The sequence below is a fragment of the Parus major genome, chromosome 12 (assembly GCF_001522545.3).
Source record: "Parus major isolate Abel chromosome 12, Parus_major1.1, whole genome shotgun sequence".
In the NCBI taxonomy this organism is placed as follows: Eukaryota; Metazoa; Chordata; class Aves; order Passeriformes; family Paridae; genus Parus; species Parus major.
In genome coordinates, this window is record NC_031781.1 from 6,316,072 (window position 1) to 6,333,086 (window position 17,015).

A 17,015-nucleotide genomic window follows, 5' to 3' on the forward strand; every position below is an offset into this window, starting at 1 on the left:
GGGGGATGAACGGGCTGTAAGGGACAGGAGGGAAAAGGGACACGCCATGGCCCGGGATGGAAATGTGGGTGGGACACGGTGTATCCCGGGACAGGCAGGGACCGGCCGCGGTGTGCCCCGGAACACACATGGGGTGGGAGATGGAGTCTGGGTGTTGCATTTTGGGGTCCTTTGGGTGCAGAGGAGTCGGTGCAGCCCTGAGAGCAGTGGTTTGGGTGATGCTGTGTTTCAGGGCTACCTTCTGTGCGAACACGGTGTCACAGGATGGTGGCTCTCACTCCTCAGTGTCCCGTGTCCCCTGCCGCTGGAGGAGGGAGCTCCTTGGCAGGTGCTGGGGGTGCCTGTGACAAGGGACTGGGCAGGGTGGGGGCATCTCCAGGTCTGTCCCAGGACAGCGGGTCCCTTAGGCACTTGCCCCACGCCCAGCTCCCAGAGATGCTCCCTTAGAAACTAAACCCCCCCACCCTTCCTGAGGAGGGGGCCAGGTGTGCCCACTGACCCACAGGCCTGGTCCATGCCCAGGTAGTCACCCTCCCTCCATGCTAGCCCCACAGCAGTCTCATGCCTGCCCAGGCCCTGCAGCCCCTCCACACACCGCCACTGCCACCAACTGAGCAGGATGAGGGCAGCCAGGGATGCTTTTAACTCAGAATTCCAGGGTAAGGGATACAGCATCTCCCGTGGGGTCTGCAGGCCTGTGCCCGTGGGCCTGGTGTGGTGGGAGCAGGGCTGTTCCCGTGGGAGCAGGCTGCCGTGCTAATAAGGCTTCGCTAACGAGCTGGCACTGAGCCCAGGCCTGGGGCCGGCGGAGGGGAGCGAGGGGCCAGGGCTGGGGGGGTTCACCCACACTGCGTGATGGGCGAGGGCTGGGGGACTGGCCCTGAGGGGCAACCCACTGCCCTGGCACCAGGCACAAGATGTACTGCTTCCCTGGAGCCTTTCCCTTCCCCACTCTCCAGGGCTGCTGCTGCCATGGCACTTACTGGGGTTCTTGCTCCCACATATCCCATTCCTCAGGAGTCCCACTTCCCAGGGCCTCACTCCCACATGTGTCTCATTGTCCTCAAGGGGATTCTTCTCTCACAGGTGTCTTGTTCCCCAGGGATCCCACTCCCTCAGGGTCCTGTTTCCCCAGGGTCTAACTCCCACAGGGGGCCTGCTCCCATGGGGGTCCCCGCACATCCATGTCCGCGTGTCTGTGCTGTCCTGCTCTTCATCTGTGTACACTAACCCTGCATGTCTGTGTCCCTGCTGTCCTCATGCACATCTGTGCACCCATATGGCATGTGTCTGTCTGTCCGTGCCCCTCGGGATGCCATGTGTCAGATGCCAGCCTGCATGCCAGCACCTCACCCGCCCCAGTGATGCCCGAGACCTGGGCACATTCACATCTTTATTCTCACCTCTGGCCTGCTGCCACCACCAGCATCATCCCCACCAATAATTTACAAGTGTCAGGGGTGGCCCTGGGGCAGCCAGGCTGGTGACAGGAACAGCAGAGACACTCTGCAGCCGGCAGACTCGGGGTGATGGTGAGGGTCTGTGGTGGTTCCCCCCCATATGATATGTACATTATACAGAGCTACCCAGAGCAACACAACACATTAAAAAAGATCTACTCTTATGTACAGTATTTATAAAAAGCATCCCAGCCTCCACCACCATAAAAAAATACGTCTCTTATATACTTTGCCGCAGGACAGACCCCCCCAACCCTGTGCTGCCCACCCTGCCCGGCTGCCCTCTGTACTGGGAGGGGAGGCGGGGGTGGGAGAGCCGCTCTCCGGGTTTTGGCATGGTTTGGGGCATCCCAGCGGCATGGATGGATTGATGGATGGGTGGATGGATGGGTGAGGGCTGTGGGGGTCTGAGTGCTGGCCCAGGGAAGCAGGGACAGCTTGGGTTTCTGGGGTGCCCATCACCCTGGCATCTGGGCATGCAGACAAGGGATGCCTCCAGAGCCCTGAGCTTGCCCCCAGTGAGTGCTGCCCCCAGACCCCAAGCCCCCCTCATGCCCCTTGGGTGCACCAGGCCCCCAGCAGCTGAGCCGCAGCATGGCAGGATGCCAGTTAATGCAGAGCCCATGGCATGCATGCCACCTCCCTGGAGCAATGCAGCTGGCCCCATACAGGACCCAGGGGTCAGCAGGGTCCCATCCACAGGCACCAGGAGCCAAGAGTTCCCCTGGCAGGCTCAGGAGCAGCAGGCTGGCTACCACCAGCCACAGCATGAGGACCACACTTGCCCACAGGGACCAGGGTGCCCCCGTTATGCCAAGGCAGTGGGTGGCATCTCTCTGGGGATGGGGGGATGGCAGGGGAGATGGCAGGTGGCTTGGGCACAGGTGCTGTCACAGGTCCAACTGCCATGCTGGATTCCAGCCCCCACGGACACTGTTCAGCAGGCTCTTGATGCTATCTGGGGGGGACCAGGAAAGTGTCCGGTCCTCTATCCCCATGGCAGGCAGTGCCCTGCACCCCTGGCAGTATCTGCTGCTGGCGGCTCTTGGGGTGCAGAAAAGCTCCACCTGACAGTCAGCTCCAGGTGAGGTAGGGCAGTATTATTCTCCCCATTTTACAGATGGGGAAACTGAGGCGCAGAGCAGGGAGGGTGCCCGCTGGAGTGGCTGGGGGCACAGGACCTGCCCCGGGCTCACTGCCCCATCCCGGACACAGGTTGAGGAGTCTCCATGCCTGCCATGGCTCATGCCCTCTCACCATCACCACAGGTGATGGGCAGCAACAGCGGAAGTCCCCAGGGAATCCTGGTGGGGCTGCAGCATGGGGGCTGAGCCCGGGGTCGGCTCTCCCTGGGGCACCAGGTGGGTGGGGGGGAGGTTGGCGTGGGCATCCGGTTGTGGCTAGTGGCTGCCGCCGCTCTTCCCCCCACCCGTGGCCCAGTCGATGATGATGAAGCTCAAGCTCATGATCATGAAGACCACCCCGAGGAGGGCAAAGCAGGCAGCCTGTGGGGACAAGGAAGGAACTCAGGGATGGCCAGGGCAACAGGGTTCCCAGGCAGCCTCAGAACCCCATGCCTGTCCCCATCTTTGTACCCCTGTCCATGCTTACCAATATTTTGGGGGTGGAGCGCAGCGGCTCCTTGTCCTTGGGCATGATGCGGATGTAGAAGATGGCAGGGAAGATGAAGATGAGGCAGGGAGCGGAGGTGGCACCTGGAGCAGACAGGGACAGAGTGGGCAGGGGCCTCCCACCCTGCAGCTCAGCCCTGCCAGCCCCACTGGTCCTATCCATCCCCCACCCCCTCCATGCCCCCCCAGTACTGGCAAAGCCTTCCAGGAACTCAGGACACGGTGTGCTGGCACTGTCCCCACACCCCTCCCGCAGCCCAGGCCCTGGCACCGAGCTGAGTGCTGAGCGGGGGGAGCCTGCCTGGGGGGATGAAGGGAAACACGCAGGGGAAGAGCAAGTGCTGGCACTGCGCTGTGGAAACCAGCCTTCCAGGACAGGGATGGGATGGCATGGGATGGGGGATTCACACAGCCACCTGCTCCTGGTGTGGTGAGAAGGGGAAACTGAGGCACGGGAGGGTCAGTCAAAGTTGAGCACCAGTCAGGACAGAGTCTGGCATGCTGCTGCAACACCCCATGATCAAGGAGGGACAGAAGCAGGGCACTGCCACCCACCAATCAATCCGAAGATGCCCAGAATGGAGGGGGCAAAGATGACGAGGAGGTTGATGAAGGTCAGCAGGATTACGGCAATGGCGATGTGGCGGATCCAGCTGAAGTCTTTCCCTTGGAACAGCATCTGCTGGATGGCCCGACGTACCTGGGGACAGGGTATCACACTGCATCCTTGGAGCCAGGATCCATACCCTGTCACTGCAGTCCTGCTGGTCCCCATCACCCCTATTCCAGCCCTATCCCTATGGCACTGCAGATCACCATCACCCCTTTCCCTTGCCAGGCTCTGACCCTGATGCCCCTGGTCCCTGTCACCACTTCACAGCCTTGTCTCTGTGGTCCTTCCTCTGCTCCATCACCCCTGCCTCTACCCCAGTCCTGTTCCTGGCACCCAGAATGTCTTGTTCCCCGATCCCTGTCTTCATCAGTGCCTCAGTTTCCCTTCTCAAAGCCTAGTGCTGAAACCACCTGGCATTCCTGTGTGGCCACTCACCGGGAAGAGGACAATGGGGACAGTGAGGGTGACAGCCGTCAGCACAGCCACACGCACGCACAGGATGAGCACATCAAAGGGGTCCACCTTGTTGTACGTGTGCAGCAGCTCTGACTCCACACGGTCTGTGAACACCATCAAGGAGCCCCTGGGTGAGCCCCAGCACCACCACCCCCCTGGCACAGGGGTGCCAGCCCCAGCCCCCTCCCCGAGGCTCACCGTAAAACGTGAGGTAGCCAAAGAGGGCAGCCAAGAAATACATGAGGTACATGACCATGATGGAGATGTTGGAGATGCACTGCATCTTCTTCTTGGAGGGGCTGCAGGACACGGTGGGCTCAGCACAGCCCCATGGCAGGCACTGACACCAAGCACCCGCCCAGTGAGGAGGGGTGATGCCAGAACACTCTGGGGTGTGTGTGGGATGTCCAGAGAGGGGCTGTGTTCCCCTTCCTGGGCAGGGTGGTGTGTTGAATCATCCACCACCAACCAGCCACCCACCCTTTCTGGGTTACATCCCCACATCCCAGGGGTCCCACCACCACCCCTGGATCATGGCACCCACCTCCCAGGGGTCATACAGCCCTCCACCCATTCTGAGTTGCATCACACACCTCCCAGGGGTGATAGCACCCGCCCTGGTTTGTATCACCATCTCCCAGGGGTGATATTGCCTACCACCCACCTGCTCACCCCCCCAAGGTTGGATCACCCACCTCCTGAAACTGAGATCACCCATCCCAGGTCCTATCAGGCACCATCCACCCACCCACTCACCCACCCAGGGTCATATCACCCACCTCCCCACGATGCCCCAGCACAGGTCCCACACATGGGTGGCACTGCCTTTGTGTGGGTGCCCGATGAAGCCCACCCCTCCCCGTGGGTGCCCCCACCCAGGACTCACTCCTTCAGCTCGGTGTAGATGGGCAGGACTTCAGGGTGGCAGACAAAGGCGAAGGCCATGATGGGGATGGTGTACGCTGTCTGTGCGAGAGGAGCACGACTGACTGCTGGGGGTCCAGTGGCAGGTGCTGCTGGCACCAGGACCACCCATCTTCATAGGGTGCATGTGGTGGGGGCTCAACCAGAGCCTCAAGGGTCATCCCAGGCCCTTACCTGTGAGTTCAGGGTGAAAAAGCTGGGTGTGCAAGTGTCCTGCTCAGGGGCCTGGAGGACTGTGAAGCCATTCTGGTAGTCACTAGTGCTGACAGTGGTGGCGTTGAGGATGCCCGTGATGTTCCCCTCCGGCTCCGGAAGTGGGCAGGGGATCTGGAACTTCTTGTAGATGACCTGTGGTGGTGGGGACATGGGGACAGTCAGCTCTTGGTGCCCCCAACTCCCAGCACACCTTGCCCACACCAGCACCGTGCCCAGCAGGAGAGTGACCCTGCCAGGACCCCTCCAAGGGACACCCTTCGCTAGTGCTGCCCTGTGGCGATGCCGCTCCCCCAGCCTGTCCCTGTGGGGGTGGGCAGTGGGACAGAGCGAGGCAGCAGCACGTGGAGGGGCCACATGTGCAGATGCCCTCCCGGCACCTTCCCCTTCTCCCTTTCCACAACATTCGGTTCCTTCAGCCAAAAATAACCCAGCAGCTTGACAGCCCTGCCACAGCGTCTCTGCAGCCCCGAGCGTCCGCTGTCCCTGCTGCCTCTGCTGTCCCCACAGCAACCAGCCCAGCCTCACACCCCAGCAGGAGGGATGCTTGGCACCCCAAGGCACCGGCACGTGCCAGCGGGTGCTCACCGAGATGAGGAAGAAGACCATACAGCTGAGGGAGAAGCCGCTGGCGTAGCCAAGGTAGCCTGGGGAGGGAGGAGAGTGGCCGGTGGGTGTGGGCGGGACCCTTGCTCTGGCTAAGTGTCCCCTCCTTGCCCAGCACATCCAGGCTGGCACCATCACCCCACAGGAGACCCAGGATGCCAGACCCTTGTGCCATGAGTAGCATCTCCCTGACTTACCCAGCTGTTTCATGAGGGCCAGGGGCAGGATAATGGTGACAGAAACCAGGATCACCAGGTAGTTGCCATTCATGTACCAGTCCCTGGAAGCAGAGGGCCTGCTCACCACCCCTGCTGGGCACAGGGGGCAGAGGCAGCCACTGGGGAACCCGTCTGCCATTCCTAGGGACCCTTAAGCTGGCAAATCCCAGGGGCACTAGTGTCCCCTGAGGCTGGCATTCCTGCTCTGCTAACATCCCTGGGGACCCCTGAGATGGCATCCTTGGGGACCCCTGAGGCCAGCATCCCTGGGGGCCCTTCAGCTAGGGTTCTGTCTCCCCCCACAGTGGTGCTATAGTTGCTAGTGGGGATGTGGGCATGGGGTGGGGGGACCTATACCCAACCAGTCCCCCACCCACAGCCCCAGGTTCTGCTCAAGGAGGAAAGCCTGATCCCAAGGGGATGTGAGGAGCAGGGATTGGAAGTTCAGCTCGGTTTAATCTCACCCAGGGGCTTATTCAGCACTGACAGTTATCAAAAATAGTAGTGGCTTAATGATAGTAAATCCCTGCCATGGGCAGCACAGCTGGAGCCAGAGCCCCGGCGCCTGCCCGGGGAAGGCACGCAGGCAGCGTGGGCAGGAGGCACTCACGTGGTCTTCTCCTCCAGGTTCAGGAAGGTCTGGATGACCAGAGGCACTTCAGATTTGACAATGTACAGGTAGCTGGACATGGCTGCAGGGCAGAAGGAGGTCTTGGTGCACTGGTGTTCTCTGATCCCATCCCCTGTTCCCAGCCCTGACGCGTCCCCCCAGCGCCATCCTCACCTCCGATGTTCTGAAGTGTGATGGCGATGGCTGCAGCCAGCTTCCCCGGCGTGCCGAAGGCTCGGTAGCCCAGCTGCTCGTAGGCGCGAATGCCTGTGGGACGGGGAGCCGTGGTGGGTGAGAGTCAGGATGGGACCCCCTGGAACAGCCCTGCTGAGGACTTGGCACTCACCCACAATGCCTGAGGACTTGAGCAGCAGGTGGATGGAGTAGCTGGAGAGCAGGGCCACTGCTGTGAGGAGGAAGCTGCAGGAGGAGAGCACAGTTACCAGTGGGTCACAGCACAGGGCTCAGACATGGCTGTGGGGCAAACCCCATGCAGATGTGCTCTGCCTGTGGGTAGCTGTCCTGGCAGGATACCACCCCCCTGCCTCATCACCAGTTTGGGTGTTCATGGGGCAGATTCAGTCCATGTCTCCACACCCAAAAGGAGCCATCACTCGTGTCCTTTGTCTGACTTTGTAGTAAGGAAGGCAAACCTTCTCCCTCCTCCTCTTCCCCTCAGCTGGGGCACAGCACTCAGCAGAGCAGGCAAACTTATGCCAGCAATAGGCATTGCTCAGCCAGCAGGACACTGGTCCCTGCATCACCCCAAAGCAGAGACTTCTTTCTTCCCTGCACCCACCAATCCCCTTGGAGGAGCCCCCCACACCTGGACACCCCTTCCCATACCCCCATGGCACTCACAGGAAGAGGATGATGCCGGTGTTGGCCATGGCATAGGCCAGCCCCAGGATGCCGCTGCCCATGATGGCATTGCTCAGATTGAAGACGGACATCCCGAAAGACGTCTTCCCCTCAAACTGTTCACAGGGCACAACGGGGAGGGGATGAACCAGTCACACTGGGAGCTTGCCCCATCCCAGCCCCACCACTGTGCCCATGCTGCTACTCACATCAGTGAAGTGTGTTTGTTTCTTCTCGGCACCGTGGGGCAGGAACTCCTCCATCTCCGCCACGCCAGTCTGGTTCTCCTCAAATCTGTCCACGAAGGGAGAGGAGTGAAGCCAAAGCAGAGACAGGGGCCATCAGCACTGGCTGGTATCTCAAGGGCAGGGAGCAGCTTGGAGGACCCCCCAAGTCCCTGGCACCACTGCTTGCCCTGAGGCCCCTACCTGTCACCTGCCAGTGAGGGGACAGTGGAGGTGGTGAGTGCGGCCGTGTGCTTCCCATTGGGCACCAGCTCCACCATCTCAGCCTGGAGCGGCATGTCCGTGGTATCCATGGCTGGGAGACAGCTGGGCTTGCTATGGGCTCTACTCAGGCTCTGCAAGAGGGAGGCAACAGAGGTCCAGCTCTGGGCAGGAGAGCCGGAGGGGCTGGCCTGGAGTCTCACAAGTCCTGCCTCCACCAGGGACAGTGGAGTTGGGCTCAGCACCAGCCCTGGTGGCACGGCAGGGACAGGCACCCAGGGATGAGAGGGTCACCGAGCCAGGCATCACCGTGGCTGTGCTTCCCCCTTCTGCCCGCTCAGCACACAATGTCCCGTGGAACTCAGCCCCAGCTCCAGTATTCCACTAGAGTCCCAATGTGGGATTGTCCCTTTGCCCAGCCGAACATCCCACAGCCCACCCCATTCCCTTGCTCCCAGCACAGCACAGCAGCACCCAGCCCCGGAGTCCCCATCCCCGCCGCCTGCCCACCTCCACTCCCCTGCCCGCAGCTCTCGGCTCCATGACTCAGTTTCCCCTCCTGGACACGGGTGCCAGCAGGCGAGTGGGGGTGTTTGGGAGGGCGGCTGAGGACGGGGTAGGGAGCTCAGGGACCCCCCAGCCACCGTTTTGTAAAGCCCGTGGTGCTGCTCGGCGCGAAGGGCTCACCCACGTCCCGCCGCTGCCGGGGTGCCAAGGCGGGGGGCTCGGGGGCACGTCAGGGCTGGACAAACGGAGCAGGAAAGAGCGCGGGGCCGGGAGACAGCTCCTTGGCAGGGGAAGGCGGCCGGGCTGCCGAGCGCGGGACGCCTTGGCACGCCGCACAAAGCCGCCTCTGTGCGAGCCTCGGCCCTCCCCGCCCCGCTGGGAAACGGCACAGGGTGGCTTTCTGGGGCAGCCTGGCAGCCGGGGCAGGGTCCCGCCACCCCCCACTGCCCCGAGGGGCTGGGGTCTTGTCCGGCTGGCCAGGGGGCTCCACACACAGGGGCTATGTCCAGCCAAGGGCCGGTGCCACCCAGCTGGAGGTTAGGCCGGCTGGGATGTAGCGCGATCCCCAAGCCCAGGAGGATGCTGCTGCCCCACCACCCCGCTGCCTGGGGTCGCCAAAGGCTGAGCAGGGCACATGCCCATCTTTATGCTCCCAGGGGACTGGTGTCCCCAGAGATCTGAGGAGCCTTCCCAGAGCACAGTCGGGTCCAGCAGTCCTCCTGGCACGCAAGGGAAGGATGACACGGCAGGGTGTGGGTGCCAGCACCTCCGGTCTCCTGAGCTGCTGCCCTGCTTGTTCCTGCCCATCCAGGCCACAAAGACGACCTGGCAGGGTCATCCCAGGCCACTCACTGGCTGCTGGCACTGCTGGGGGGCCTAGCCCCAAAGGTTGGCCCAGGGAGGTGGGCACATATTTGGGCCACCCTGCCTGCAGCACCCAGCCAGGTGGGGAAACTGAGGCAGGACACAGGCCAGCAGGGACCAGAACAAGACGGTTCAGACATGCGGGGGACGAGAGGGAAGCGCAGGGCGGGCTCTGGGTGATGATTTATCCCCTCCACTAGGCCTCCGCTTGGGATGGATCCAGGCTTGAACAAGGCTGCCAGCACGTCCAAAAGCCACCGTTAACTCTGCGCCTTCCCACCACCACAGGCAGGCATCACTGAACCCACCACTCACCCAGTATGGGACGGGGGGGGGGGGCCACCAGATCCATGATGTTCCATCACCTCCCTCAGCCCCCCAGTGCCACTGAGCTGCCTGCGGGCAGGGCTTCACCGCATCCCGCTGGTGGCAGGCAGGAGCTGCCCACTCCCCTGCCCGCTCCCCCACGGGCGCCAGGAAGGCTGGGCACTCTCGTCTGCAGCCCCTTTCTTCTCCCAGGTTATAATTACACCTCTCTGGGCAGCTCAGGAAATACCAACTTCTTCCCCCAAGCGTCTCTCAGAATAGCAAGCGGCACGGCCGAACTCATTCAGCATGCACCGGGCTTCGCTCTGCCACCCAGACGCTTCCTCCCACCGGGCAGCCCTGGCACAGCCTTGGCACAGCCCTGGCAAAGGCTCAGCACCACTCACTGCCACTTCCCCAGCTGGCCCTGGCCTTTGCCCCTCGGCCAGGGTCTCCTGGTGGCAGCGGCCAGGGAAGGGGGGAGATGAAAGAGGAGGGAGCATGAGACAATTCGATCGGGCAGTGCGAGCCCTGCCTGCCGCTGTTTGCCTTGCGATAAGGCAGAACAACAAATACAGAGTGACGGGTGGCCCTGAAGAGGTGGCTTGGTTCCCCTCCAGGCTGGGGTTGGTGGGTTCACCACCTCACCGTGCCCACCTTAGTTGGGAACCCTCTGCTCTGGGCAAAGAGCATCTCCCTAGGGATCTCCTTCCTCAGGGTGCCATGCAGATGGGATGCTGCCATCTTCACTGCCGTGTTGGGTAGCCCACATGCTGCCTGGCAACATCCCACTTCTGACCACCAGCCCCAGTGCCCACTTGCCCAGCTTGATGGTGTGGACCTGGCCACATGCATGGGCACAGAACCCCCCCCGCTGTGGCACCCAGGGCCACGTTCCTGGGGGTGCTGAGCAAGCTGCATCGATTTCCCGGCATGCGCCTCTCCGCTGCCTGGAGTGCAGTGTCCCGGGCTCTGGGACACAAGGACAGAGACAGCCCCACTGCAGCCAGACCTCCCACCTCTCCCAGGCTGCTCCAGCTGTCCCAGGCCTTGGTGACACCCCACCAGCACTGCAGTGTGGCCAGGCAGCCTGAGCTGGGCCCTGGTGCTGATGGAGCACGGAGCCAGATGCGTGGGACGGCACGTACCGTCCCGCCGGCCACGTCTGCGCTTCAGGAGAGGCTGCGTTTGCTCTCGCACACCGCGTCCCGGCCAGCACAGACGCCTGCCCGCCCTTGCTGGGATGGGGACACGTGTGTGGGGCAGCAGGGCTCCCAAATCCCTGCCCTGCTCTGGCAGACGGGCAGTCCTGGCCTCACCCCGGCACCCTGCCAGCCTTCCTCAGGGACCGGGGCACCATGGAGTGGGTTTCAGATCTGGAAGGAACTGTATCTCTCTCTCTGCCTCACATCTCGCTTTCACGCAGACTTTATTTAAAAGGTGGAAAATCCCAGAGGGAACAAGGCAGAGTCAGGAGCGGGGGGGCAGAGCAGGGGACCTCTGTCAGCAATGCCATCAGATATGTTGGATGAGAGGTCCCTTGCATCTGGCAACGTGGCCAGGAGGATGTGTACCACCCTGGGCAAGCCTGGCTCCTGCACTGTGCTGGTTCCTTCGGTCAAGCCCCGGCCCAGCACAGTCCGCAGCGGTGCCGGTGGCAGTGTGGCACTCGTGGGGACAGTGTCCTGCCGGCTGTGCCCGTGCCAGGCAGCACCAGCCCAGGGGGCCGTGGCCCACCATGCCCCCACAGCCCACAACACCCGTCTGTGAGCACCCACTGCTCCCACCCGTGGGGACTGAAGGCACAGGCTCTCCCTGGCAGCAGGTGAGTGCTCCCCCAGGCCAGGGACCCCCACAGGGCAGACTCCCTCCCCATCTCCTCTCCCTTGCAGATGAATCCTTTATAATCCGGCCCAGCTGGGGCTGTGGGACTATTCCGGGTGGTAATCCGGCTTTAGCACCAAGCCTGCCGCAGCTGCCGGCCTGCGTGCTGGCAGCCAGGTATCCCGCTGCTGCTCCCGGTGTGTGCCAGGGGGATGGCACCCCCCCGCCCCTGCCCGCCTGCCCAGGTGGCTCTTCAGGTTTCAGCAGAGCTGGGCACACAGGTCTCATATTCCCTGAGGCTGTGCCGATGACGGAGCCCTGCCAGAGAGATGGGCGGCATGGGCAAGTGGGCAGGGATGCCACTCGTGTTCTCCCCGCTGCCATCAGCCCCAGCCCTGGGGTTACCCCCAGCACTGCTGCTGGGCCCAGAGTGACCCCAGCATGGGGTCCCTGGTCAGCCTCTGGCACTGCTTTGGGCACAGGGGTGTGTGGGCACACAGGCACTGCTGGGCAACAACCCAAACCTGGGTGGTCCCTGGGCAACCCCTCCCCAGGGAAACTGACCCCAGCAGGGCACACAGCAGAGAAACCCCCCCTTTCCTTGCCCTCCACAGAGAGCCCCCCTCCACAGCTGCCCTGGGAGTAGGGTCTGCCCTTCCTCTGAACCACATACAGCCAATAGCCTTCCCCCCAGCCTGCCTTCCTAAAATTAGCAACCAAAACCTGTTTTTAACCTGTGGTGTTCCACCCCCCACCTCCCAGCTAAGCAAAGGCAGTGTCAGGGTGCCACCTCCCCCAGAGGAAGGGACACCCAAAGAGGCAAATTCAGCCATTCAGGGGATGGCCGGGCACCTCAGCTTTGGGGCAAATGTTCTGGGGTGCAGCCACATGGGCATGGGAACCCCAGCAGCTGTGGGGAAGGACAGCTCGAGGCAACCTGCCTGGTGCACGGCTGGAGAACCTCTCTGGATAGCCCTGCTCTAGACCTTCCCCAAATAGATCTTCTGGAGATTCCCCTGAGATAGCTCCACCTGAGATCCTCTGGAGATGACAGCCCCACCAGATGGTCATGCCGGCCCCACTCATGCCCCCAGCAAAAGCTGGGTAGAGTAGGCACTGCTCCTGGGTTCACCTTTCAGCCCCAAATACCACACCATGGCTAAGCCTTGGGTCAGGCAATTCCCCTGGTGCTCCAGCCAGGGCAGGATTGGCACCAACAAGTAGGAACAAGTGGCTCTGGAAGCTGCTGTCCTGGCTAGCAGGGCTCTGGCAGCACCAACACCTGCGTGGGCACTTCTGGCCATCTCTGTTGCACCGTGTGGACAGCAGTGTCCATCCAGGGTCTTACCTCTAAGAGCACAAGTGGCACCCATGTCCTGGGGAACAGCTCTGCCTGAGCCTGGGAATGTGCCTGCCTGGAGAATATGCCAACAGCTGAGCTGGCCCGGGGCCACTGTCCTGCAGCAATGGACGTGCTAGGGTTTGGGACACACCAGGGAGGGGAAAGGCAGTTCAGGAGAGGGGGTGGTGGAGCCATGGAGAGGGTTTTCCAGTGCCACAGCTCAGCCACGGCATCATCTGCCAGGCACACAACCCAGGATGGGGCTGCACTGCAGGTATCAGCCACCACCATCCTGCCACATGCTTCAACATCCAAGCACCAGTACTGAGGCAAGCTGGGAAGAGCAGCAAGGAAGCTGAGGCCAGGTGAGGGGAATCATGTCCAGCACTGGGACAGTGCAGGCTGCTGCTGTCACCTGCCAGCTTGAGTCCATGTGGTACAAGGTCAGGTGGCAGCTGGCAGCATGGGGATGGGGACAGGGTGGGCACAGTACAAGGCCAACGGCACTCAGTGTGGTTCTTGGGGAGGCTGGGTGAGACACCAACTTGAGCCCAAAGCATCTCAGACAGCACTAAACTGTATGATGGGTTTTGTTTTAAACTTCAAACACTGCCCTCCAGGAATGCAGGGCCACCCAGGGAAGATGGTGGCACAGGTAGTAGCACTGCAGAGACTGATGGACAGACAGTGCCTGGAAAAGGACATGTCAGGTTTTCTACCACACCTCTACAGTTCTGTTTTGCCTTGGAAGCAAGATGCTTTCCAGGAGTTCACACTCCCCAAAACACAACTAGCCTTAGCAGGATGACACAGAAGGGTCAATAGCAAAACCTCCAAGGTGTCATTTGCTGCTGGCAGCACTGGGGACATCAGGAGGGACTGGCCTCAGCCACAGCCCCGTGTCCCTCCAGCACCCCCAGCACAGCCCCCCGTACCAATGAGGATCCATGATTCGCCCAAGCCCTGTGGCACCACCACTGTGCCCGGCCATGCCACTCTCACCATTGGACCAGCCTGACATTTGCTCCACGGGGACAGCAGGACCGGGCTGTCCCGCTGCCATGGGGGACCCAAGCCAGTCCCAGACCTGCGTCAGTGGCTGGGGAGGCACGCGGCAGCTGAGACCCACGCGGCGAGGAGAGCCGGGGGCATGGGGGTCCGTCCTGTCCCCGACCCGCCTCTGTTTTCTCAAGGGTTGCACTTCCAAAGGAGCCCGTGGGATTCCGCTCCTTCCCCCATCCCCATGCGCCAAGGAAAATAGGCTCTGCCGGTGCTTGTTTGTTTGCCGTGGCCGTGGCCCCGGCGTGTGATTACAGCTGCAGCACGGCCGGGTGCTGTGGGGCCCTTTGCGCCTCAGCCAGGGTCCCCCGCAGTGCCCGCACCCCCATGCCACCCTCGAGTGGAATGGAGTGTCCCACTGCCCCTCAGCATCCCTGGCCACCAGAGCCAAGGCACACGGGCACGCTGTTCTGGGAGACAGGGCAGTGTTGCGAGGCACGGGCGCCTTTCTCTGGGGTACCCCCTTGAAGCCACAGGGACCAGGCAGGTCTAACACCTCTTCTTGGGCCCGGTCCAAACACCAGTGGAAAATTCCCCATCTCCTCCGCGTCAGCTCGGCACAGCCATGCGCTCCGCAGCCAGCCAGGGCTCTGCTTCCCTGCCATCCCACCTGTTGGGGACTTGCCAGGTCCCCGGTCTCACCCATGCCACTGCAGGGCCAGCTCAGCTTGGGGACCCCAAGTCCAGCAACCACCCGCTGTGGTCCACTTTCCCTTGGGGAAGAGTTCTCTCCAGTGGGACTTTCACAGCTGGCACAGCAGAGAGGGCCACCGTGCTGGCTGGCATAGGACACGCGTGGCCGACAGGAACGCAATGTGCTGCCCAGCTTTCCACGCTGCTGTCCCGGGCAGCCAGGCTCTATAAATACCACAGCCTATGGAATCACCGCACGCGGGTCCCAGCCAGCCCCAGTGCCCCTGACGGCGGCATCACTCTCCCTGCCCGTGCCCCCTGTTCCGGCACCCCGGCATCCCTGACACCCGATCCTGGCCACAGCCACTTCCAGCCTTCAGAAACATATGTCATTCCCATGGGCGATTAAAAATTAAAGCAGAAAAAAGGGAAAGTAAAGGGAGTTTGGGGGTTGGTGTCACTGAGTATCAGCAGAATGATGAACGCCGAAGTCCCCAGCACCACGGTCCGGGCAGGGGCAATATCAGGGTGTTGGGGTACCGGGCGGTGTGGCAGGGCTCTCTCTCCCCCTGCACTTGCGGGATCTGTCACCCACCCGTGGGAAGGTGCCAGCCGCCGGGAAGTGGCAGGAGTACAGCAAAGCGAAAAGCCCCGGGGCTCTGCCACCTGCCAGATCTGCCGGGCCCCGGAGTCTTCCCGGTGCTGCCCGGCGCCGGGAGGAGGAGGAGGGAACGGAAGAGGAGAGAGAGGAAAGCGGGGCCGGCAAAAGACGGGTCGGAAAGGATTGGATGGGGTGCAGAGGAGAATTAGGGGAGGTGAGGGGTCCGAGCGCCCGGTAGCCTCCAACCACGGAGCTTCACGGAGGAGAAGGCAGCGAGCTTGGGAGTGAGAGCAGCAGGGGAGATCGGAGAGACCTACCTGCCTTCTCTCCGCGGTGCCTCTGCTGCGGGCTGGGGCAAGCAGCCCCCGGTGGCCGGTGCTGCGGATTAGAGACTATCCTGCGACCGTAATCCCGGCGGAGCCGGAGATTAAACTGGACCCGATCCCGCCCCCAGCGCGGAGGCTCCCAATCTCCTCTCCGCCGGGGCACAGGAGGAGCGCTGGGGAGCGGGTGGAGCGACCGCTCCGCATCGACCGACCCCTGCCCCGCCCCGCCCCGCCCCGCCCCGGCGGGACCGCCGCTCCTCGGGCATAGCCGCCCACCGGGGACCGCCGCCCCAGCGGGCACCAGGGTCCAACTGGGCATCACCTCCGCAAGTGAATCATTTCCCCACCAGGCATCATCCCCCACCGGGCATCGGTGTCCAGGCAGCGCTGCCCTATCTGGAATAGGTACGTCACCAAGCAACCCCAATGCACCGCACATGGCCACTGCATGGGATCTGTGCCCCTCTAGGCACGATCATTACATTGGGCATCCCTGTCCTGCCAGGTATTGACACCCCACCGGGCATCCCTACCTACAGCAGCTCAGGCTTCTGTCCTGACGGAGATCGGTGGCTGCTTCCAAAGGGCTGGGCCAGTGGCTCTAATCCACTTGAAGGGCTCAATCCAGTATGTGTTGAGTGTGGGCACAGGGTTTTCCCCTTTCTCGGACAGGGACAGGTCACCCAGCAGCACACCTTCAGTCAGATTCTCTCCCTGGCCCGGGAAGCTTAGGCTGTTCCCACGTTTAAGCAGCCCAGCTGACTGCCCTGCTCATGGTGCCTGCTGCCCTCACAGCACTCGCCCCAGCATCTCAGCACCCTGGGAGTAAACAATCCACGTGGAATCATAACCCCGAGTAACTGGGACAGGCCAGCCCTCTCCTCCAGTCTCCATCAAACATCCCCACTTGACCTGAAAGATGTCTATTTCCATGAAGACACAAATCCCCATACAAGTTCCCCAAAGAGGAAATTTCTCCCAAGTGCATCCCACATGCTTTAGGGAGAACCGTGGGCTCTGGTGAGTCACCAGTTGTGTCCCCAAAGATTCCCTGTCCCTTGACAAAGTCTGTCAGCCCTAAACTCCCTCCTGCTCCTCTGTGCTGCCCAGCTTTTACTTCAGAGGAAAATTTGGGGGGTCCACCCTTGGGACTCCGCCCACCCCCCATGCTGAGCTGCAAGCCCTGCCCAGCTGCTGTGCACTGGCAGAATGGCTCCGCATGCTGCTGGAAGGTTTTATTTGTGTTATGCATATCTTTCATAAATCCTTGCGAAGCCTCGGGCGGCCTGGGATGGAAACGGCTTTGCCAGCCAGCAGTGAGCGTCGCCATCGGGAGAAGAGGCACCCTCTAGCCTGGACATCGAGGGATGTTAAATATTCAGTGGCGGCTCTGCCCTCACGCTCCCGGCAATCCCGCGGCTCCTGTTACTGCCGCTCTCCTTTGGCTGGAGACGTACATCCATTAACTAATTTCTAATAACAGCAGCATGCGTAAGTGCTGAACCAGCGCTGGCT

At 62.1% G+C, this 17,015-nt stretch overlaps 1 protein-coding gene across 1 annotated transcript; it reads right to left on the reverse strand.

The window, feature by feature from the left end:
* Positions 1-1,380: 1,380 nt before the first annotated feature.
* Positions 1,381-15,654, reverse strand: SLC38A3 (solute carrier family 38 member 3). The gene is made up of 16 exons (XM_015641414.2): positions 15,492-15,654; positions 8,021-8,172; positions 7,802-7,886; positions 7,593-7,708; positions 7,078-7,151; positions 6,906-6,998; positions 6,732-6,813; positions 6,101-6,183; positions 5,886-5,944; positions 5,259-5,432; positions 5,047-5,126; positions 4,359-4,459; positions 4,140-4,264; positions 3,647-3,791; positions 3,072-3,175; positions 1,381-2,965 (listed from the first exon to the last, which is right to left on the reverse strand). The coding sequence occupies exons 2-16, from the start codon at positions 8,128-8,130 to the stop codon at positions 2,861-2,863; spliced, it is 1,536 nt and encodes a 511-aa protein (XP_015496900.1). The 5' UTR covers positions 8,131-8,172; positions 15,492-15,654; the 3' UTR covers positions 1,381-2,860.
* Between the last annotated feature and the right edge of the window lie 1,361 nt (positions 15,655-17,015).